This window comes from Adiantum capillus-veneris, chromosome 8, assembly GCF_014529385.1.
Source record: "Adiantum capillus-veneris isolate H3 chromosome 8, ASM1452938v2, whole genome shotgun sequence".
Lineage (NCBI taxonomy): Eukaryota > Viridiplantae > Streptophyta > Polypodiopsida > Polypodiales > Pteridaceae > Adiantum > Adiantum capillus-veneris.
The window spans coordinates 59,942,477-59,967,320 of record NC_140938.1 but is presented as its reverse complement, the minus strand read 5'-3'; the positions used below and the strand labels follow the sequence as shown (position 1 = coordinate 59,967,320).

Below are 24,844 nucleotides of genomic sequence, written 5' to 3'. Positions count from 1 at the left end.
CCTTGTATCTCATGACTCTAGAAAAAGGTTTGAACCCTTCCCTGAACAGGCAGTGAAAGCGGCCGCGTATCTCATAGTATGCCGGGCAGTGACATATGTAGTGCAGCTCTGTCTCTGCCTCTATGTTACATAGGTGACATATCCTGGCTCCTGTCGGCACTCCTCGAAAACGGCCAGTCTCGATCTGGAGCTGATGTAAGGATGTGCGTATCTGTCCAATAGCGCATCTTATCCCATGGGATAAGTGTGTATCCATGTATGTTGGCCTAGTCACAAATCCGTCCTCCGTGAGTTGGAGAAGGTGCTCTCTGTAGAAGGCCATCTTCGTGCCCAACTCGTGTGTCGGCTGTATCCATGTGCTCCTGGTATTTAGCTGAATCAGATCCTGACGTATGAGCCTGGTGATCTCTGTCTGTGTGAGAGACAAGGAGGGTGCATCCAAGGAGTATTGAAGCGGAGGTAATCTATCCATGTTGAGACCATGCGACTGAAACCATGATGTCATCTGTCCATACCAACATGCTGTATCGCCTTGTAGAGCTAGTTGTCGAGATGACTCCAAGGCAAGCCAAGCGTATCTGTCTCTGGGGAGATCCCATAGACCGTGCATAAAGGAGACTGATCTCGTCAGTGCCTCTACTACAAGGGGGGAGCGGCTAGCTTGGCTCAGATAATCTCATGTGGTACTGAGGCCTTAGCCCGAATCATCCGAGCGATCATAGAGATCAGAGGCCTCTCCATACATCTCCATCCATCTGTGTTGCCAGATCTCCCATGGTGGTCTATTGAGGGTCCCCATACCTGAACTCTATAGAGCATAGCTGGAGTCACTAGAGTGTCAAAGAGCCAAAGCTTTGTTCGCGGTTCTTGAAACTGAACCTGCGAACACATCCTCTCCAGTCCTCCTAGAGCTGCATATGCTCTCGTCAGTCTAGTCTCTGATGCTCTCTTTAGTGAAAACACCGGTCCACTAAATACTATTCCAAGATAGGTATATGCATCTGTGTACTCCACAGTCTCCTGGCGATACATAAATATGGGAGCCGACCTCCTGACCCACTGTGGTGTGGTGTTGAACACCATAACCTTGGTTTTCCCCAGATTGACCGACAATCCACTATCACGAGCAAATGTATGCAGAGCATCCAAATGACTCTGCATCCCTTCTGGGGAGTCTGAAATCAGCACAATTTTATCAGCATATAGTAATAGCGGAATCCATGTCCCTGCTAGCTGAGCCCCCCTGTCCCTCTGCCGCTGTGCATAGTCTGAAAACTCATCCACATATATCCCAAAAAGTGTCGGGGATAGGGGGCATCCCTGCTTTACTCCAGTAGTAGAGTGGACCAGGTCAGACATCCCCTCAGTGGTGCGTACCCGCCCCATCAATGTCGTGTATAGAGCCAGATTACCCCATATCAGCTCTGTAGGCACACCCATGTCCTGTAGTCTGTGTATAAGTCTGGCTCTCGGCACTGGGTCAAAAGCTTTGCGGAAATCCACAAAGCTACAATGGATTCTCTTGCCATGGTGTCTACCCTCCTCAATAATAGCTCTGAGTGTCAGAATGTGGAGAAACCTCTCCTGAAACCTGCTTGCCCTGGTGCTCTTATTCCCTCTCGCTCTGCCCATCTACTCAGCTCCTGCTCAAGAACGGATGCATACAACCTAGCTAATGTGTGGCCAACCATTATGGTGCGATAATTCGCAGGAATTATAGGATCTCCTGACTTGAAAATAGGCACAATCGTAGACATACTCCAAGTCTCCGGGAAGCCTTCATACATGGCTCGATTAAACATCATAGCCAGAAGCTCTGCAAGCATATCCCTGGCATGGATGAAGTGCTCTGCTACCAGACCATCATGATCCTGTGCTCTCCTTGTCTTCATCTTGTCAATGGCTTTCCTTACCCTCTCGGCAGTAAAGAAAGAACATGTCTCTGGGCATGTCTCTAGTGGGTCCGGCAAAGGTGGTTGCGCTGATGCTGTGTAGAGCGATGTGGCATATTCCCCCCATGTCTCAGTGGTGGTGACCGCGGGCGGTGGTGAATGCTCGAGGAATAGATGAGATAGATAGGCCCTTTTCTTTCGTCGCACTATGCGGCGAAAGATAATCCGTGACTGTCTATGTGTGGTAATACCCGTGAGCACTTCCCTCTGTAGTTTGATCCTCGTCTCTCTGCAATCCTCATCATACCAACTGTTCTAGGGCATGTTCCCAGATCGTCTCCGTGTGGGTTGGCTGTGGGGGTATGCTTCTGATGCTGCATCATGGAGCGTCTCTGTCAATATCTGAGTGAGTTCATCTAGTGGCCGTCCCTGCTCCTGGGTGCATATATCTCATCCATATACACAGAATTCGTCTCCCTCATGAAGGTATACCGAGTGTGTGTGGGGACCTCTCCTAATGGAGCTGTGCTGAACTGAAAGGTCAGGGTGAAAGACACGATAGCATGATCAACTGCTACTCCAACTGGCCTAGTGCCCACCATGAAATCCTGAAATAGTCCGCGACCTGCCGCTGATTCTATCTCCCTTCTCAACAAGCACTCTCTATGTCTCCTCAATTCAAGCAAGAACAGACCCAAGCATCTCTGATCCTGGTATCCCATAACTCTGGAAAGTGGGTCAAAACCCTCCCTAAATAAGAAATGGAACTGCTCGCGAATCTCAAAGTATGCGGAGCAATGACGTATGTAATGCAGCTCTGTCTTTGGCTCCCTATGGCGTATACGACATACCCTGGCCTCAGTTGGAACTCCTCTATGTCTGCCAGTCTCAATCTCAAGTTGGTGTGAGGACGTGCGTATCTGGCCAATAGCACACCGCACCCCATATGATAAATGTGTATCCATATAGCTAGGCCTGACTACAAAGCCATCTGCCGTGAGTTGGAGAAAATGTTCTTTGTAAAAAGCCATCTTCGTGCTCAACTCCTGGGTAGGCTCTACCAAGTCCTGCTGGTGTCCATCTGAATCAAGTCCTAGAGGATAAGTCTAGTAATCTCTGTCCGTGTCACAGTGAGAGAGTGGGCCTCCCAAGAGTACTGGAAGGGAGGCAGTCTGTCCATGCCAGAACCATACATCCATAATCCCCCAAATGAGCTCTGTAGGTACCCCCATGACTTGCAGTCGCTACATCAGTCTAGCTCTAGGTACTGTATCAAAAGCTTTGCGGAAGTCCGCAAAGCTACACTATATCCGTTTTCCATGTGACCTGCCCTCCTTTTAATGGCACATAGACTCTAGAGTCGGGGCTTGATCAAGAGTAGAGAAACCCCTCCTGAAACCTACATTTTCGTTGCTGATGTACCCTGTCTCTTTGTCCATCTGTTCAGTTGCTGCTTGAGAATGGATGCATATAACCGTGCTAATGTGTGATTGATCATAATAGTACTATGGTTCCCAGGCTCCATAGGGTCTCTTGCCTTGAGGAGAGGCACGATAGTAGACAAACTCCAAGTCTCAAGTAGGCCCTCAAACATAGCATGCATGAACATCATAGCTAGAAGCTCTGTAAGTGTATTTCTGGCATGAATAAAATGCTCGGCCACTAATCCCTCATGATCATAAGCTCTCTCATGCTTCATCTTGTCAATGGCTTTCCTTACCATCTCCACTGTAAAGAAGACATGCACATGGGCATGTCTCTGGTGGATTTGGTAGAGATGGCTGCCCCGGCACTGTATATAGGGATGCTGCATATCGGCTCCACACATTCGAGGAAGTAATAGGTAGAGCGGGAGAGGATTCATGAAAAAGCTGCCAAGCCGCAGCCAAATCCCGACTCAAAAATAGCTGGTATAACTCCTGCTCAAGGCTGGGCCCTCTTCTTCCGATGTACTAAACCCCGGAAGGCAATGCGCGACTATCTATGAGTGATGACTCCAAGAGAAACCTCTCTCTGTAGTCGGGCTCTCAGATCTCTACACTTGTCATCATACCAACAGTTCTGGGGCTTAGTCCCAGAACGACGTCTCTGCTTGGACTCTGTATGTGGATAAGCCTCCCTAGCTGCATCCCATAAAGTCTTTGTCAAAATATGAGTGACCTCCTCCAAAGGTTGCCTTGGATCCTCTGTGCATAGGCGTCTATAAATCCCTTCCATGTAAACAGAGTTCATCTCGGAAGCGAAAGTATATCTTGTAGGACCTCCTGCTCGTGTCCTCTGAGCTTGTGGTGAATTAGAAAGACATGTCCAGTGTCAAAAGGGCATGGTCCACTACTACCCCTATGGGGTCCAACTGTGAAGTCCTCGATATGGGAAAGAATGCTCGGCGTGGCCATAATATAATCCACTTTGCTAGCCTCGTGACGATGTGGGAAGCGAGTAAACCCGACGGCTGTTGGGAATCTCTTTAAGCCATTGAGTATGGCTAACCTATCTGCGGTGCCCATATAATCCATTGTGCTAGCCCCGTGACGATGTGGGAAGCAAATAAACCCGACGGCTGCTGGGAATCTCTGTAAGCCATTGAGTATGGCTAACCCATGTGCTGTGCCCATATCTAGCAAGCATCTCCCATACTCTGTACATTTTGTGTCTTGTGAGCGTCTGTCCAGCCCCATGTCTATGGTGTCCAGCTCTCTCAACATCTCCTGTGAGGTATTATAGAAGACTGTCTGATGGTTGCCGGTTGGGCATTGAAGTCCCCTAGTAGAACGATGTCCCCATCCCTAGAGAACTCCCATATGTCATCATCAAGCCCAGAGAAAAGAGTCTCTCCTCTAGGTGACGCATAGGTTGATGTACTTGAAGCAAAGTAGCATATGGCAATATAGAGATATCTGTCTATGTTAGCCTTCAATCTCACCCACATGTACATGGCACTATCATCCCTTTGAACAATATGAATAAGCGACTGCAAACTTCTTCCGTGAAAAGAACTGCTATTTTAAGTTTGGTCCCATAGGCCTCCAATTGTCAGGTGGAGCGTCGCTTCATAATGACCACCTTCCCTTCTCTATAGAAAGCTATCTTTCCTTTTTCCCTTGCTGCCCTAATCTTTGGCATAACTTCCTGCATGTGGGAAAGGTGTGATAGAGTGAGATCATTGCCAAGGAAGACCGGCAATGTGGGCCTTTTCTTCAAAAACTCTTTCTTCGCCTCAATAAAGCGCAAAATGAGAGCACGTTCCTTCGATGTCTCTCCAACACCTCCACTTCTTTTTTTGACTCTTCGTGCCTTTGTGTGCGTTGGTTTATCTCGATCTTTTAGACCGGTAACTATCACATGTACATCACACGAACGTCTCCGTTGTTCCACCTCTAGTGTCATGTTAATGATGGTTGGTGTGGGGGTTGATGCCTTGCACTCCTTGATGACTTTGAGCTCTTCGATCACTAAGGGCTGAAATTCTCCTTCTTCGAGTTCCTCTCTTGTCTTTACTTCAGCCAACTCTTTTTTCAGGGCTGATACCTCCCCTTTGAGCGGGTCGATTTCAGCCCTCATGTCCTCCTCCTCCACTTTCCATTGTTCCTCTTTGCTAGCTTCCTTTTGGAGGAAACCTGCATTTTCCTTTCTCCAACCTTCCATCTCCGCTTTCCACTTCCATCTCTTTTTCCATCTCTGTGAGCTGTTTGTGTGTGAGCATGAAAGTCGCCTTCAGCATCCTGGGGGGTGTTTTGTGGTGTGGAGAAGCCATCATCTTGCGGGATGGTTTTGGGGAGAGAGAGAGAGAGAGAGAGAGAGAGAGAGAGAGAGAGAGAGAGAGAGAGAGAGAGAGAGAGAGAGAGAGAGAGATGATGAAATGAAATGTCATATTAAACGTCTTCAAAAGGCCAAATTGACCTATGAGACCAAACTGATACAATCTTGGTGAATCTAATCCAATGTCTGGGCACAAAAATGAAAATGAAGTAAATTGAAAGACTAAAATCATCATCATCATCAATGCCTGGAGATGCTTGACATTGGGCGTTGTCCGAGAAATTATTGCATCGATTGCTGAAGAGCTTTGTCAATGTTGGCCTCTGTAAACAGTCATATTGGGCGTCTCCCATGTCATGCTAGAATAGTCCGGATCCTTTTGATGGAGCTCTGACTCGTGGTCACCCTCGTAGACGTGGGCGTCTAGCTCTCTGTAATGAGCTTGGACACTCCCAAGTGAGAAATCAATAGCAACACATGAAAAGAAACTTCAAAAGAAAAAGAGCAAACTGATTGTCCCTCAGAAATTTTTGAACTAACTTGAGTTGTTTTGCAGATATGCTATAATCGTGGACGATTACTTTCTTTCAAGAAGGGGGGATGTTACAAATTGCTGATGTGTCAAGTCACTGAAGAACAGAGCCAACCTTCAGAACATGGTCGAGGGGCCTAAACCTTAAGAAGAACAAGCAACAACAGAAGAAGAAGTCCTACCAACTTAAGGGACCCCGTCCGATGGGGCCCAAGTGACAAAGGAGTTAAAATAAAGCTGGACCCTCACACACACACACACACAAAAGACATCGTAGAAACTGATGATGTGGTAGCTGTACGGACATCCCGGAAATTGCGCTGACATGTTGATGTGGCAGTCTGTACGGATTTCCGCGATTTGCGCTGCTGAAGTGGCAGTTGTACGGATTTTTCTAAATCACGCTGGCAGCTTTTGGGCATTGCTTTTGGACCAGATGCTTTTGAGTTTGAAGGATTTTCATGTAAACTGCTTTTGGGCCTAGGACCTTTAAATATGAGCCCATGGGCTCATTCTCTGGCATGCTTCCTGAAGAAGGTGCAGAGCATGGAGTATCGGCTTGTACTGTGTTGATGTAATACAAAGAAATACCGAAAGGGGCGCCAAGGTTTGCGGCCAATACTCTCTAGGGTGGAATTCCGCCACTCTGTGTCGCGCGTCGTCTCTCTCCCTCAGTTCAGGTGTTATTGAAGTGCTAAAAGTCTGTTCAGTGTGTTCTTTTCTATTGGCACGTGGTGCATGTCTTGTGACACCTTCCTCACTTGAGAGGAGAATCAATGGCCTCTCGCCATCTTGAGTGAATCTCATTAATCTGGTAATTCTTTAGGTACTTCATATATTGCGGGTTTCTGGAGTACTAGATCAATCTTTTTACACACCTGTCAACCTGCAATTGATGTTTATACTCTGCCCTGTCAAAATTCCCCGTTGGAAATTCGCCCAAATCTCCGTTGGATTCTTTAATTCCCACATTGGGTTTCAACTTTTCTTCATCTCGTTCCTGTCATGTTCTCCGTGAGAACCCATGTGTGCTACAAAAGGGACCGATCCTTCGTAGAACAAGAATCTTTTTGAGCTACAATACCACTGTTATAGGCTTGGATACTTCAAGCGAGAAATCAATAGCAACACACGAGCAAAAACTACAAAATCACTGAACTTCAAGAGATAGAGAGAGAGGAGAGTGCGGAGTTCCGAGCCAAGATGCATTGGCCCCAAAGACTGGCACCCCTTCCAATATTTCTTTATTTTTATGCTCACAAAGTACAACTCCCAAGGGTCCAACTCTCTCTGAGATCGTCTCTAGATGCTGTCAGAGAGTGACCCTAGGGACACTTATAAACAGTACAAGGGATGCCCAAAAGCAGAGCCCCAGAAGCACTTAAGCCAACAACACTTCAACCAGAAGCATCTGCCCCCAAAATCCAACTCCAAAATCTGCTAAAAGTGCAAAACGTGGAAATTCGCACAACCTGTCACATTAGCATCAACAATGCAAATCACAGAATCCGTACAGCCTGCCACTTGGCACGACCAATGCGATTTACGGAAATCAGCCTGAGGCTTCAAGATTTTGATTTTCAGGGTGTTAGGCCCCTCAGCCGGTGCTCTACAAGTTCTTTTAAGTTGATTTGAAATCCTAACCCCTTTTTATCCCACTCGGCCATAACTTCTACCAAGTTCTCTTGTCCACTCAGCTATTTCTCTTCCAATTGGGCACACCACATCATCACTTCGTGACTCGTGTACTGTAGGTATACCTGCTACCTTGGTAGCTATTGAAGCTACCATCCGCGGTATCTCTAAGATTGTTGCAATCTCGGAACCTATCTTGGACAAAAGCTGGAGGTACTCTCTCCTCAGGCCAGGGAAGCAGATTGAGATGGGTAGATCTTCTTCCTCGATAATAACATCAAAAGCTGGGTCGAAACCATGACATCATTGTTGAAAGTGAGCCCTAACTGCACGGATGGCCAGAGGGGCTCATCGAAATGACCTTGGTCGCAATCTCCGACACCATTGTTGAAAGTGAGCCCTAACTGTACGGATGGCCAGAGGGGCTCATCGAAATGACCTTGGTCGCAATCTCGGGAGTCTCAAACTCAATCTAGTAGTAACCACGCTCGAGAAATTTTACGTTGATGATCTTTTCTACCTCCAAGAGAAGGTGGGCGTAGAGGAGATCTCACACCTCGCCTTTGCCAAGTCGTGTGCTGATAATCTTACAGATGACAGGTGGCATATAAGCTCTTCATCTTTGCTGCAAGGCTCGCTTGCCCCGTCTGCGACATAGTAAGCCGGATGGTGGGCTTCGCAGGATCGGGCGAGGGGGTTTCCTCTGAGTCCCTCTTGGGTGGAGAAGGAGCCTCCATCAGTGTCTGCTATTGCACAGGAGAGTGGTGGCGGGCGGATTCTTGCTGCCGCGAGCCCACAATGCAGGAGAGGCCCGAGAAGTAGGAGAGAAAACAGCACAAAGCTCGTGGAGAGGATTGAATCAAAAGACAAATGGCGAGCAGGGGCGGCCTAGGTGAAGGCAGCCCAAACACAATAAAGGGGGGGGGGGGGGGGGGGGGGGGGGGGTGTTGGGGTGAGGCAGCGATGGCAAGGCACAGCAGTGAGCAACCTAATCTCCAAAGATCTTTCTTTCTTTTCTTTCTTTCTCTATCTGTGAACTCCTCTCAGCCAGATGTTAATATAGAAGTACCTTTTTTGTTTTTCTTCAGCTCTGTTGTCTTTCTTCACCTGCCTTCCCTGACAGCAGTTATTAAAATTGTTTAATTGCAGGGATCTTCTAGTATACATCACGCTTGTGGTTTTTTAAAGGCTTGTCAAGATCATGCAGCTCACAGATATATTGCTTTATTCTAGGTATGTGTGCTCCCAGAGAGCAAACAGATTGTGAATGACAGAAACATTATGGATAAGCATGGAAACAGTCCGGGAGCCTGTCCAGAAAATTTGTAAGGCTTTTTGCTATGCACTGCTTGAATTATTGATTTATTAAACCTCATAGAGGTGAATGTTGTCAAAGTCCAATAAAACAATTGTAGTCCTTGGCAGAGATAGAGGTAATGCAGGCAGACATTATTATGAGGAATCAAAAATGCAAGCAGAACGGTTGGCATGCCAGTCTCGTGTCACTATGGTTTGAACATACTCACATGCCTTTTATGTTTATGTTGTGTGGTGTGGTCTCTGCACATTTGATCTTCCATTTTGTGCTTTGTCCATTGCTCTGCAAATGTCATGACTCCCAAGTTATCTTTGTTTTTGGACTTTTACGTGCCTTCAAAGTTTTGTTGTTTATGTCATTGTCCTTCTTCAGAACAAATTGCAAGTAGATTGTAAATTGGGTATATCTTTGGACCTGTAGCCACCTTAGTGTTAGATAAGAGAACAATTTTCAAGAAGGTGATGCTCTCTTAGGGATTTTTATATTGTCTCATCCAGATCATTTGAGGAAGGTTGAGCTTGTCGTACATGCTCAGAAGGATGTACGCCATCTCAAATTGCAGCTCTTTATTAGTTACCTAACCTTTTTGGAATATATCATTCACCTCAAGATCGCACCCCTGGCGGCACCACGTCTTTTGCAATAAGGGGCGAGGTTAATAGATGGAGTCTTCTGGTAATTTTTAAATGGATACACTTCATGACAAATAGCATTGCTTAGCTTTAAGTCATTTCAGCAGCAATTAAACCAGGAATATTCATTGTTCTTTATCTCCTTATTCAAAGCTGTCCTGAGTTTGGCATTGCGCATTATTGAATCATTGCAATCTGAATCAAGTTGGAACTTCCTCCTGGAATGGCTAATGAACCGTAGCCACTGCCTAGCTAATTTAAGCAGCAGAGAATTTGCATGTGTCTCACTTGTAGAATAGCTCAAGAGTTTGAACATTTGACCTTTTCAACGTCTTTTTTAATACCATATATTAGCTGCAACTCATATATTTGCTGGAAGATGTTCAAGTTTTCGTGAAACAAGATATTAGTTGCTGAATACCCAACCCTCAGGCAAGATCTCAAACCTGCTTGAGCAGAACTTGAAATTATAACACGTTTTAATGTCCAACTCACTCATTGTCTGAGAACGACTGGTGACTTGTCTGTCATCATTATGTGGTAGATACATGCTTGCATTTTATACATTGTCTGTGGCTCTATATATAAAGCAGATACTGTTTTCAATTTCATTTCCCGAAAGAGTGTTTCCGAATCTCCCCAAACATCAACCTGTATGTAACTCTTCGCAGGGAAGTGATGGAAAAGATTGGCGTACACATCTGAATGAGGCCCAACAGCTGCATTGTGTAAGTGGTCTACTTTTTTGTAAAATCACGTAGTGATAAATGTTGTCTACTGGTTTAGGTCCTTGTGGCACTCTGAATGATGAACTTCCTTGTGGTCTGTCGCTGGGATGGTCTATAGTAGTGTACCATGCAATCCCTTTGGTAAACAATCATTTAATTTTGAGCCTTGCAAAGGGCAGGATATCTTGGCACTATTCTCCTCCATAGTGGTTCATCCATTCATTTTACATGCCACTTTGATGACCCCCAGATCTCGTACTCCCTCATAGTGAGAGGCTCATTAATGCATCCAGGGATCATTTAGCTATGTTTCTTCCATAAAAAGAGACAGAAAGATTCAAAGTAAGGAAGCTAGGTAGGGAGGAAGGAAGAAAGAAAGAGATTTGATCGATTTCTTGTACAGGCCAGAGAGAACTGAACTAGAAGACAAAATCATATACAAGCATTCATATCGTCTATATATCATAGGATACAACAAAATCAACCATAAAGTGGCTACAGATGTGCGTATATGTGTACAAAGGAAGGTAGGTAAAGCTGGAAGGAAAAAAGGAAGAAAAAAGAAAGAGATTCGATTAATTTCTTGTACAGGCCAAAAAAACCCGATCTAGGCGACAATACCATATACAAGTGTTCGAATCTTCTAGATGTCACAAGATGCAACAAAATTGATAAAGTGGCTATGCTGATATATGTACGAAGGTGAGGGTGAAAGAGGGCTGTGGATAGAGCTCTAAATTGTATGGTGCTTTATGCATATCTATATGTTGGGTGGTGTACAACAACATGAGAGAGAAAGAAAGATATATTAACGTCTTTCAAAGGTTGAAATGGCCCATGAGACCAGAATAAGGTATAATTGACGACACTCTCTCTCATCATAAAGTGCTACAAGAAAGGAAAGCATAATTCTAATGGAAATCCTTGCTAAAATATGAAAGAGAAGACTTTAAAGCTATAGGCTACAACTGGCAAGTTGTAGTAGTCGTCTCTCCTCAATCCGCTATCTCCATGAAGGGTTGCCTTAGGAGAAAGAGGCCATTACTTCGCAGTGCAGTAGTCCTTTGAATGCGAACAACGATGGCTCTAATCTGTTGGTGTTGAGGAAGCTATAAGTGAGGTACTCATGGTTGTGGAAGTTGTTGTCTACGAATGGCAATGTTCTTGTCCCCCATGACTCCTCTAGAGGCGTCTATGAGAGGGTGAGTCAGTGGTGGATGAGTACGCAGAACCTCTTGAAGCTGTAGTGCTAGCACTGAAAAAGCCTGTAAGCGTTCTCTGTGTCGGTAGCATCAAGCTTGTTGCTCTCTTGTACCTCAAGAAATTCTCTCTGTGATTCCAATAAAAAGAGCTTAAGACACCTCTGATCCTCAAAGCTCATGATCTGGCACAATAGTCCAAACTCTTCACGAAAAAGGCAATGGTATCTTCCTTGAATCTAATTATAAACAACATGACGACATTTATAGTTCTCTTCTGACTCCACATGATGACACATATGGCATATGTGGTCTTTTTGTGATATACCCTCACATATGCGGTCACCAGGAGGTGTATTTTTCCTGTTGCCTTCTCTAAATATGTACTACATATTTTTATTTATTTTTATTTTTACTTGTTTTCCCCGGAACCCTTGAATAGGTGCAAGTGGACATTGCATGGCCAGTGTAAAACGGCTATGGCCGAACAGGTTTCTCACATCGAGAGTCTAGGTCGGTCAGTCAGGGACTGGTCGGGCTAGCTAGCAATGAATTTTGATGAGTATAGAAACTTGTGTGCCCCAAATGAACTCTGGGTCACTTGGAAAGTCACCTACAACTTTATAAGTGAGTGGGAACTAGAGAATTAACTCAAAGGGCCAGACTGGACACTTGGCAGAAGGAGAGCAACCTGCAGGACACCTCAACAAGAGGAGGCGCCCAAATGAGGCTGGGGGTTGATTTGACCTTCACAAGAGCAATTACAGTGTGTGTGTGAGTAGTGGGTGCAGGTCCACAGCTTTAATGGAAAGCTTGCCTTCTCGTCTTTCTCATGTAGCGCAATGATTTGCTCTCGTGCATCTCTCTCCTCTCTTTGGCATCTCTCTCCCCTTTGGCACATATGGTAACGCCCCACTAGTTGGGCTACTCAGATGAATATGTACAATTCTGGGGGTTATGCGCGTTTGCCAAGGCAAGAGCCTTCTGAACAAGAACCGGATTAGCTAACTGCTAACTCTCCACAGGTACGCACAGCCATATCGCGAAAGATTGCGAGTTTGGAGAGTTTTCTCACGTGAAAACTCGTCCAATTCACAGGGGAACTGTCCCATTGCGTACGGGAGCCCTTGGGATGCACGTAGACGTGTTCGCTCCGCTAAAAACGATCCGAAACATAGAATTACAGTCTGCTCTGTTTTTTTGTTGTCAGGTGCCCAAAACCTTGTACACGCATCCCAAGGCTCTCACGGAGCTCCCCTGATGCTCCCTTGCAATATAGGTGCGAAACCCTAAACCTGAGAGCCTTGGGATGCGTGTACAAGGTTTTGGGCACCTGACAACAAAAAAACAGAGAATTATAGCAGGTGTTTTTGACCTACAAGGGTTTTTGTGCCGTTGTGTTGCCGAAATCAGGTCAGAAACGTGCATTTTTAGACCTCGCCAGGTTTAGACTTGTCTAGGACGAATTCCCTCACAATTAGGAGCTTTTTGGTGAGCTGTCACAGAAATTCAACGGCTTTGTGTTGGCCTAAGTGTACGAATCGTCAACTGTTAATTGAATAAAGAAATACCGAAAGGGGCGCCAACTTTTGGGGCCCACAGGGTGTCAGTCTAGTGTGCGCAGTGACATTCTAGTCCCTGCACGCAACTGTGTTCTCTTTTCTTCACAGTGCTCTGTGTAAAGTTAACTAGTAATTGAAATAGTACCGCCCTCTACTTGGTAGATGCCGATTATATGGTTCTATCGACGGGATAGTCACTTTTTCTTCAAATAGTGGAGCGTGAATTGTTGTGGGTGAAAGCAACACAGAGCTTGTCGGTATGACAGAGAAGAGAGACGAAGTACATGAAGAGGGATCTTCTTCACATGGCATAGAGAAAGTTCCTTCAACTCTTCAAGAAGAGGACAGGTTGTTTAAAGCTCAACTGCGTTGCTGCATGGACATGTTTCAGCAGTTGGCTAACAACCCAATGATGCAGGAGTTCTTATAGGCTCCTACATAAGAATTTCAGGCTCTGACACAGGGTTTTCAGCCTTCTACACAGGACATGACTGAGCCACTGCAGGAATGCGCAGAGGACTCGTGATGCTCGAGGGAAAGCCCATGCGGTTGAGCAACCAGCGATGTCCAATGATCCAAAGCAACTTGCTTTAGCTGGACAGGAACCGTTTGTGAATGATCAAGGGAGTAATGAACAGGCTATGTGTCAACCCTGCCATTACCTATTACATTTTGGAGGTGGTCAGTGTTTCAAGCGATGGCTGGACCTTCCACTGGTTATATGCCAGGGAATGTGTTTGGGACAATGCAAACAGGCATGGGTAAACCTATGTAAGAGCAAAGCTTTTGAAGAAAGAAAAGCTCTTAGAGAGGTCAAGAAATGCTACATTTGTGAAGAGGAAGGACATGTTGCAAACACAGAAGAAGTCACAGGATAAGGATGACAAGTTACATCATAAAGGGAAGAAGCCAAAGCTGAGTGCAGGACTTGTCCCAGATTTGACATGCCCAGGTAATTCAGAGCCTGTTATTCCCATTTTGGGAAAGCTTCGTCTGCACATTCAGAGCTATGTGGATACGGAATAATTTCATATTATGCCATTTGAGGGCTGTGATGTGTTATTGGGTATCCCATGGTGTTACAGGTTGCATGCTATGGTGGATATGTACAACAAAAAGATTACCCTTGTACATAGAGGAAAGACTCATGTCCTTGATGTAAAGTTTAAAGGCGAGTCCGTTCCAGTTGTTTTGCTTCTGCTATTTCATCTGTAATAAAGAATCATCTTTCTGCGTACTTGATCTTTGCAAAAGAAGTACCTCAAGTTTTATCTAATTTGTCTACCTTAGATAAACACAAGTCAACTTTTTTGAGTGGTTTTAGTGATCGTTTTTCGGACTCTTTGCCAAGGGAGTTACCTCCTGAGAGACCTGAGGATCATATCATAGATCTTGTGCCAGGTTCTAGTCCACCGAATAGACCACCGTACAGGGTTAGTGCAGCCCAGCAGAAAGAGAATATGAGTCAGGTCAACGAGCTTTTAGACAAGGGGCTGATTCAGCCCAGTTCATCCCGTTTTTGTTCGTCTGTATTCCTAGTGCAAAAGAAGGATGGTTCATGGCGCATGTGCATTGACTATCGTGCCTTGAATAAAAATACCATCAAGACCAGGTTTCCCATACCGAGGATAGATGACATTCTTGATCGGCTTGAGGGAGCGTCATTGTTTAAAGGGATAGACCTAAAGAGTGGGTACCACCATATCCCCATTAGGCCAGAAGATGCTCATAAGACAACATTTGGTCTCTATGAGTTTCTTGTCATGCCATTTGGTCCCACAAATGCTCCTACCACATTTAATAGAATGATGGACATAATTTTTAGACCACATAGAAACTTCGTGGGTACCTTCTTTAATGACACGATTGTCTACTCAAAGTCCGAAGAGGAGCATAGGGATCACTTGACCGCAGTTTTCAATGAGTTACGCAAGAACAACGCAAGAACAGGCTACTCATTAATGCGAAGAAGAGTGAATTATTTTTGGAAGAGATTCACTTCCTTGGACTCATTGTTTCAAAGGATGGGGTACGCATGGATCCCGCTAAAGTGGAAGCAATTAGGTCATGGCCAGACTAGAAGTCCATACATGACATTCAAAGCTTTCTAGGCTTATGTTCCTACTACAGGAGGTTCATCTGAAATTTTGCTGAGATTGTTTCTCCACTCCATGTACTGCAAGGAAAAGGAGTTACTTTCAAGTGGAGAGCCAAGGAAATTTTAGCCTTCAAACACTTGAAAGAGAAGCTGACTTCAGATCTGGTAATCATTTTGCATGATCTTTCGAAAATTAGTGTGATGCATGTGGCCATAGCCTTGGTGCAGTATTACTGCAGAATGGCCGAGTAGTCGCATATGATATCAGAATACTTTTGAAGACTGAAAGGAACTTGCAAGTTCAAACAGATCATCAAACCTTGCGATATTTTCTCACATAACGAAGTTGTCCGAGAAACACATGCGATGGGCAAACATCTTGTCAATGTTCCATTTTCAGATTGTGCATGTGCAAGGGAAAAAGAACGTGGTGGCTGATGCGATGTCACGAAAGCCCCAAATTTCAGCAGTGTCAATTCTATACCATTTGTGAAGGGGTTGCTACTTGTATGAGAGAGATTGATGAGGCTATTCTTGCTGACTGGCATGGCTACATTGGGAGATAGACTGTCTTACCTTCTCGTCAAGGTTGGTGGACGTATCTCGACCCCAACATTGGAGACCCGATTGTTGTGTAGCAAGGGACTCTAGTGTTTGGCGTTGCACGGACTAGCCATTGTGGCTATCACAATAGATTGGAGTTTTAGGTTGAGGTACCTCTCGATCAGCAATTGGATTCTCATCGGCTGCTTGTTAAGAGTGGTGGGTGCTTTAGAGAGGCGCCCTTGTGTTGACCCTGTTTTCACTTCATGTGCATATGGTAGGGAAGGCCCCTAGTTTAGCTGGACTAGGATCCTGGTGAGTGGTAGTGGCCTTCTCTCAGGGCCGATGGGACCACATTTTTTGAGTACATGGTCTCTCTTGGAAGGAGGCTTATCTTGCAGACACGACACCCGCCTCACCATCCATGTTAGTCAAATGTATGGTAGGATCAACGCATCTACCCCACTTTCCACCGATAGTTTTGGTGGACCCTCAGGATCAGTCACATGATATGTTATTTCATGTGGAAGATAGTGCTTGCATGTTGGCACTTGAACTGAGGTCAATGGTCATGATCCGACTTATCAAAGATGTTGTTTATAGCTTGAGTCTTTGAGGCACTGCTGCTTGGTCTGCCCATATGCTGAGCTAGTGTGAAGGGCAATTTGTTGTCTGGTGATCAGAGTGCGCATACATGGTGAGTTCGTGATGTGGGGGGGAATTGCATAGCTTTTGCAATTTCGGGGTAACACACCTTTTTCCAGGGCTCACCGACAGATATGGTCTTCGTGCTTACTTTACTGGGATATAGACCCGACACTCTACAGATGATTACAGATAGTTGGATCTTTACCAGTGAGATACAGTTTTTACTACGATCTGCTATATCATTTTTTGGACCATGTGGAAGGCTTGTTGTGCTCACATTGAGGGTCATAGTCTTCTCCTACATCCACCACTTTGATAGCCATTTGGAGTGAGCTGTTGCATATTCTTTGCAGCCAGTGGGATACTTCAGCCTGCTCCTCTCTTTTCTTCTCACATAGGCAAAATATTCAATTCTTTTCAATCGATACCATGGTCACATGGCATTATGCTCCCCCCAGTGGTTTCTTTTACATTCCTCATACAGGCCACCTTTATACCTACATAGCACTGACTTTTTATCCCTCTGTTGTACATTCTTTGTGTGATAGGCCATAGAGCCCGTGTTTTCGCCACTTGTTTTACACCACTTGCTGCGCAATGCTTCTCGAACGTGCTCTGCTACTGCCTCCCGCCTTTGCTACGGCCTCTGCTGCTTCCCATCTCTATTGCCAGGCCTGTACATTTCCGCCTAATGTTGGAGCTTAACATTTTCAGCCTTACATAGCCCACGCATACATGCACACACACCTTTTTTTGGTAAATCTTTGGGATTAAGATACAAGTGGGAAACCTCGATGCGAGGAAAACCCATAGAAAAGATCATATACAAAGGAACGAATACAGAAGTGTTTGCTTGAAACAGATGGCTAAAAACATTCATATGAGAGCTGATGTATTTCCGAGGTGATATCACCAACATCCAAGGCAAAGCGTAAAGATTGCCTCAGGGAGAGCTTGAAAAACTGAAAAGGACCTGCATCAGAGCGGTGAAACATATAGCCATTACGTTGACGCCACAGGGTCCAATAAGCCCAGTATCTGACCCACACGAAGAAGACCGCAAATCTTTGCAAGGAAGTCGGGAGAATGCCAAAAGCCCAAAACGGTTTGTGAAAGAGCATCCAAGGGAAGTAGAGCCGTATACAAACTGATAAGCGTCGAAGAAAAGCTCTAGTAATACAATCCCAGAACAATATATTAAGACCGCCAAAGCGCTTGGGAGTGCAAAGCTTCTCCATTGACATCAAACACAGGTTCTTATGCAGTTCTTCTTGTCCTCTTGGCCTCGTCGTCTAGGGTTGGGTTCGCCTTGTCACCAACTTCTGACATATCCCCCCTTTGAAAGAATTGTATTATGCTTGCAAACTGGTCTCTATCAGGGCTGATAGCTCCTGGTCTACTCCAGTGCAGCTCTTTGTTACTTACCTTGTGGCGGCTTCCTGTAGTCTCTTGGTGATGTAAGCTATCTCTTATCTATCATCTTTATCCTCGACTGCTCTCTCCCATCTGTTTACCCATTGCCTTCGCTGTCAGATCATACCAGTGGGTGGGCATATGCCCGATGTCTAGCTCTTGCAAATGCTCATTGTCCTTTTCTTTCAAGTAGTAGAAATCAGCCCTTTCTTTGTGAAAAAAAAGGAAAAAAAAGAAAGAGAGAGGAGAGTGTGTGTTCAACATGCAACTTACACATTAGTTAAGCATTAAACATGTATCAAATCAATTTTAAGTATGTATATTTGCATTACCTAGTCTAGAGACTAAACTATAAAATATTTTGTGATGTTAGAGGAAGTTATACATGTGGATCTTGTCTCATCACAGAATCTTGTTGGTAGTAGTTGGATCCCTTTTAGGGTTTTGATAACTATGGTGTCCAAAGTGAGTGATTGTTTGCCTTTTCTTTTGCTGCTTGCATATAGCGGTGTGTGGCTCTATTTCTTGCCACTTGCATATGTGATAGAGAATTTGTTTCAGGCTATTAAAGACAATTTTTTCTGTTTGTTTTTTAAGCAGAAAGGACTCACTTGCAAGTGTTTTTTATTTTTAGGACTTGTCTGAAGGCTTGTCTACATGTTGTGCACAATTACAAAAGTAAGTTTCCTTCTTTTGCATTGAATATAAGTTTAGATAATTTTTTTTTTCCTGAGAAAAAGATCCTTTTATTAGTTAATGAAACTTCCTATAGGGCTACAACCACCTCTACTAGAGAGGGCTACAACAATTATAAGGGGAGACTCTCCCAATGAAAAAACAACGTATGTACAATGAGGGCTAAATCAGGAGATGGGAGGAGGGAAAAGCCACACAAGTGGACGGTAGTGCCATCTGAGCACACCCTAGACCAAGGTGAAGAAACGTCCAGGACGCCAGAGTCAAAGGAAGCCTCTATACGCTCCTGCATGCAGTCGGAGCTACTCTGAAGTCTCTCGAACTATCCACTGAGAGTATGGATCAGCTCCAGCCAAAAATCTCAAACAGTCTCCGTTGGTGGCACAAGGCAAGCCTCAAAGATACAGAAGTAGCGGGCCCGCTAGATGAACCAGAGTGTCAGGCCACAGACGAGCTCCAACGCACCTCTCTCTCATTGCACCACTCCTTTGGAGTAAGCTCTGTAGCAAGTTGGAGTGTAGGTCGACCCCTTGTATCATTATCATCCTGCTGGTGGAGGATAGCTCAAACTGTAATGCAAGGCTCGTGAGAGTGGACCAAGCAGCTGCCCCCCTGCTGTGGAAAGAGTTGGCATCAGCCGAAGGACCCGAAGCCACACCTGCTGTGCCATAGGGCAGTCCCAAAGACAGTGACGCTAACTCTCCAAAGGATGGTCACAAGTTGCACATGCTGCGAGAGGCCACTATGTACAAGCCAGCTCCCCACTGCTGTAGCTCTATGTGCAACCAGCCACTGGAACAATGTGACTCCCCGCGGTTGTCTTGCATCCCACAACCTCGCCCAAAAAGCTGACAAGAACTCAGCTGTTCCTGCCAATGAGGTGTTGTAGCAGGACGAGCCTCTCTCCGTGCTGCTCGTATGTGACGTTCGAGTCGAATAGTGTACTGAAAGAAGGGGACACTTGGATGGTCGGCTGAGGAGAATGGGTCCCTCAAAAACCACTCTCCAAGATCACACTGCACTCGTGCCAGTGGACAGCTCTCCCAAGCCCTCAGCCTCCAGTGGCCTGTCTCAAGAGCTGCTGGGTCAGGATCTATGACACAAGTCCTCCCACAGATGCCCACAACTCGGATCCTTTGAAAACAACACTCTGAAACATGTGGGGCCTCTACTGAGACACTGTGTAATCGACCGTCCCCCTGTAGCTCGAAAAACATGGAGGGTACAGTCTTTGAGCAAGCCCGAATTGCGATGAGGATCTCCAGTCGCGTGAAGGTCCCGATCCATCTGGGCGCTGCTGAGTCGAGAGGTGTAAGCCACTCAGTAGGTACTGCCTCTGTGATGTCCCGACACATGCTCTGCACCCCTCTCATGCCCTGTAGGCTGAATGCTCTGAAGCTCCTTTGACAAACGTGAAAACTGTAGCTAGTCACCTAAAGTGCGTGCCGGACCCTCTGCCATGGAACCCCAAGAAACATGAGGCCTACTACCAACCAAGTGGCCTCTCTGAGTGATGACCATGGGGTTCCAAACAAGGGCTGTCTTAGGTGCTCCTCTGTGCAAGTGGATTGGTGCTGCTCCAGGTCTCTCCGTAGCTGCTCCTAAGAGCGAAGCAGGCTCACAGAAAATTGATCCTCTAGTCTCCTGCTCAGGCCAACTCTACGCATCTTTGTGTAAATCCATCTGATGGAAGGTCTCCAAGAGCCTCGTCCTTGAGGCACTCTAGCTCTAACCGCTGAATTAGAAACTCCTTCCAGGGCTCCTCCCTTGGAAGCAGTCCTCTGATAACAAACTTCCGAAGAATGGCTCTTCTCTGCTGTGCATGGTCTATGATCCCCAACTTCCCCTGAGAACAAGGTAAAGTGATGACCTGCCAGGCCACTTTGGCCTGGGCTATTTGAGTGACACGCCCTAACCAAAGGAAGTTCTTGATCAGCCTCTCTACTTGGCTGATGCAGGAGCTCGAAAAGATCCACCAAGACGTAATGTACCACATAGTAGCAACAACACCTGGTTGGCCACTACAACTCTGCCTTCCAAAGAAAGTTGTGCCGAGCTCCAATGTAACAACTTCCTCTTGGATAGAAGGAGGGGAGCAATCTGCCACTCAAGAGACAAGTCCAAGCCAACCTGACAGCCCAAGTATCGAACTACAGTCCCTGGGGGGATCCATCTAAAACCCTCACCTGGCAGCCACTCAGGCGCTCGAGCACTGCCAACCGAGAAAGCCACTCTCTTCCTCCAGTTGATCAGTGTGCGTGATGCACAACAAAACATCTCAAGAGCCTGCTCACACCTGTGTAGGTTGGCCTCCTGGCCCTCCAAGTACAAAGTTGAGTCGTCTGCAAACTTAGCATCTAGTAGCTCATCGCCCCGAATAGGGAGCGCTAAGCCACGTAGACCAACTTGCTGTGAAACCAAAAATCTGCTTATCGCCTAAGCATAGAACAGAAAGAGGAAGGGGGCAAGAGAGCAGCCGTGTCTGTCTGAACGTGTGAGCAGGAAACGGTCTCCTCTACCTCCTGCCAAAAGCACCTGACTGTGTGCACGTCTGTAGAGAGATGGCACACCTCTGATCCAAGCATCTGAGAAGCCCATCGTGTGTAGAGTGCCCTCCAAAAAGTCCCAATCAACGCTATCATAGGCCTTCTCAAAGTCAAGGAGAAGAATCACAGGCAAAAGCTTCCCAAAAAGTAAAGATGTTGTTAAGGATACTACGCTCCACAAAACTTGTCTGGGTCCCATATATAATGCTCTCTAGAAGTGGCTGAATCCTCAAACTCAGAGCGTTGGCAAGAATTTTGTAGGCTAAGTTGAGAATGGTGATGGTTCGCCAGTGCCGAACCTCATCCAATGAGACACTGCCCTCACTCATGCTGTGAGGCATCTCTCCTGTGTGTAAGATGTACTGACAAGCACTCCATAGGTCCGAGCCAAGCAAGTCCCAGTACTCCAAGAAAAAGCTAGGAGTCAAACCATCCTCACCGGGACAGCTACCACGGGGAAGTGCTCTGAGGGCTATGTGGAGCTTCTCTAGTTGAAGAGGCAGCTCAACCCTCTGGCGCATCTCCTCAATCACAAGACAAGGCATCTGTGCCCAAACCTGCTCTTTGCATGCATCTTGACGCTGTGACTGAGGCTCTGCTGACAACAGGTCACGGTAAAAGTCAGTAGCAACTGCACGCATGTCCTCTGGCTCTGAGGCAACTGATCCGTCAGGCCTCCTCAATTGGATGACACTGGCGTGCGCATGCCGGGGACTCACTGTCTCAAAGAACTCCCCCGTCACTTTGTCACCCACATGGGTCCACATGCGATGCCTGTCAATGGAAAGCAAACACATGACGCCTCTCGATGACGGAGGTCGCTTGGAGGCGCTCCATCTCTGCGGCTCGCTTGCTCTGCCGGCGAGAGAGCAAGTCGGATAGTGGGCTCTGCAGGGTCGGGCGATGAGACAAACGAGGAGATGGATCTCGCGGCTACACAAACCGCCTACAGACACGCGTCGGACGCACCACCCGACCATAGCCACCATTCGGCAGCTCCCCCGTGTTGGGGCCAGCGTTCGAGGACGTAGGTGTGCACCTGTAAGACCGAGCGTCCCATACCACCCGGCCTCACCTCCTCGAGGTGACCTCGCGCACTCCTAGCCTCGCGGGCTAACCACTGGTACTCTGCCAGTGCCAAGTGGGGGTCGATAACTGCAAATGAGGCCTGGGCCTCCCTTTTATAATAATGGCCGGCCACACCGGCCGTGTTCACACTACGTCCGCCCGGACACTGGACGCCCATCCCGACGGCATCTGGGCTAGATCCCCTCTCCTGTGAGTGGGACATAACATACTTCCCCCCTTAAGAACCATTGATGTTCTCATCAATGAAGTGGGAATATTGAGCCTTCAAAGCTCTAACGGGTTCCCAAGTAGCAAACCTTTCAGATTGACCCTTCCATTTAATTAAGTACTCGTCATAAGCCTTTTGACGTGAATGACGGGTACGATGATCTAAAACTGCTTCTGGTTCTCGAGGAATATACTCAGTTTGCATATCTTCCCATACATTTTCCTCGATAGGCACAACAACGTCGGCTTCGCCCAATTTCACTCTAAGGCGGCTGACGTGAAACACTGGATGTACACTAACATCCGAAGGAAGAGCCAGTTTGTAGGCAACTTGGCCAATTTTCTTTGTGATCAAGAACGGACCACAATATCTAGCTGAAAGCTTATAATGCTTTCCCGTTCGCATAGTCTTGGAATCCTTGGGTATCTTCAGATAGACCCATTGTCCCACATCTAGAGTCCTTGGAGATCTCTTTTGATTAGCATAAGTAGTGACTCGATCACGAGCCGTCCTTATACTATCCTTAGCCAATTCGAGCATTTCTTGCATGTCATACAGGAAATCACGAGCTTGGCGTTCCTTCACTTTCTCTAATCCAATAGCAATTGGGGATTTAGGCTCGAATCCACACAGCAGCATGAGCGGGCTAAATCCAGTAGCAGAATGCTTGCTACTATTATAGGCAAACTCTAAATGTGGGAGATACCTTTCCCAATCAGAGTGCCTATGAGAGACATAGGCTCTCAACATGTCCTCTAACGTCTGATTCATCCTCTCAGTTTGTTTGTCAGACTCGGGATGATCAGAAGACGACATACTCAACTTCGTCTGAAGATGAGCAAACACATCTCGCCAAAATCGGCTAGTGAACTTAGTATCTCGATCACTGACGATATCCTCTGGCAGACCATACAGCTTATAATGCTGATCGACAAGTAAAACCGCCAACTCATGGCTTTTTACTGTCGACTTTGTTGGTATAAACTTTGCCATTTTTGTGAGTCTATCGACCACAACCCAAATAGTGTCATTGCCCCGACTAGTATTTGACAAACCAACGATGAAGTCCATGGAAATACTTTGCCACTTGGCATCTGGAATTTCCAATGAGTGTAGCAGGCCAGCTTTCCTAAGGCGCTCTGCCTTATTGACCTGACACTGAGCGCATCTCTTCACATAGCTCTCTATGTAAGAGCGCATTCTTGGCCAATAGAAATATCGCTTGACCAAAGCCAAAGTTCTCTGGATGCTTGGGTGCCCAACGCTAGGAACATCGTGGAATTCGCACAAAATCCTTTGTCGAATCTCATCGATTTTCGGCACGCAGACTTTACCATTTCTGAACAATAGTCCACCTCTGATGGAATATTGTCGCTGTCTCATCTCTCCAACACGATTCACTTGGGTCTCCGGACCACCCAAGCTTGTATGCGAGTCATGCCCCGCTTCGACCTCGTTCCATATCTTGCTAAAATGGCCATCGGAATGACATAGTGCTCGGAGAGAGAGATAGAAATCTGTCGAGATTTCAGCCATAGACAAGGCATTGACCTCAGGAATCCTGCTGAGCGCATCGGCAACTCGATTGTTGGATCCTTTTCTATATACGGATCTCAAAGTCAAACTCTTGCATAAGCTCAACCCATCTAGCCTTCCGGCCTTTGAGATCACCCTGATCACAGATATAGCGCAAGGAGTGATGATCTGTCCATGCAACAAACGTAGAGCCATACAAGTAGTGCCGCCATTTCCTCAGGGCGTGGACTACAGCGTAAAGCTCTACTTCTCATATGTTGGATAACGCATCTCAGCGTCAGAAAGTTTCTTCAAACGCAAGAGGACGTCCATCCTGATATAATGCTGCACCAATAGCATAATCACTAGCATCCCTTTCAATCACAAACGGTTTGCTAGGATCCACAATGTGTAATATTGGCGCAATAGTCACCAAGTGCTTCAGTGTTCGAAAGCTCTCGTCGAGACGCTCATTCCAGACAACAGGGGGATTACCTTTACGATGAGGACCCGAAGTCTTCGGCCCTTTCACCCCTCCTTTTAATAGTTGCGTAAGCGGAGCAGCAACTTTAGAGTAATCCTTGATAAACTTGCGAAAGAATCTAGTAAAGCCTAAAAAGGACTTTACATGGCGTACATTCTTGAGAATGGGCCAATTTCGCACTTTATCCAATTTTTCAGGGTCCACGCGAATTCCGTCGCGAGTAATGATGCGACCCAAGTACAGAAGCTCTTTCTTAAAGAATTTACACTTAGAAGCCTTAGCATAAAGCTTCTCAGTTCTCAGTACTTCGAGAACAGTGCGTATATGCGCTAAGTGCTCAGACAAAC

At 46.2% G+C, this 24,844-nt stretch overlaps 1 protein-coding gene across 11 annotated transcripts in view; it reads left to right on the top strand.

The window, feature by feature from the left end:
* Nucleotides 1-24,844, top strand: part of LOC147452208 (intraflagellar transport protein 57-like) — a 192,707-nt gene that overhangs the window by 67,857 nt on the left and 100,006 nt on the right. For all 11 annotated transcript variants that reach the window (XM_086517987.1, XM_086517988.1, XM_086517984.1 and 8 more), the window contains 4 exons: nucleotides 9,052-9,143; nucleotides 9,244-9,328; nucleotides 10,440-10,496; nucleotides 18,594-18,637. In XM_086517987.1, the coding sequence (XP_086374113.1) occupies nucleotides 9,052-9,143; nucleotides 9,244-9,328; nucleotides 10,440-10,496; nucleotides 18,594-18,637 (278 nt within the window). The remainder of the gene's footprint in view (nucleotides 1-9,051; nucleotides 9,144-9,243; nucleotides 9,329-10,439; nucleotides 10,497-18,593; nucleotides 18,638-24,844) is intronic.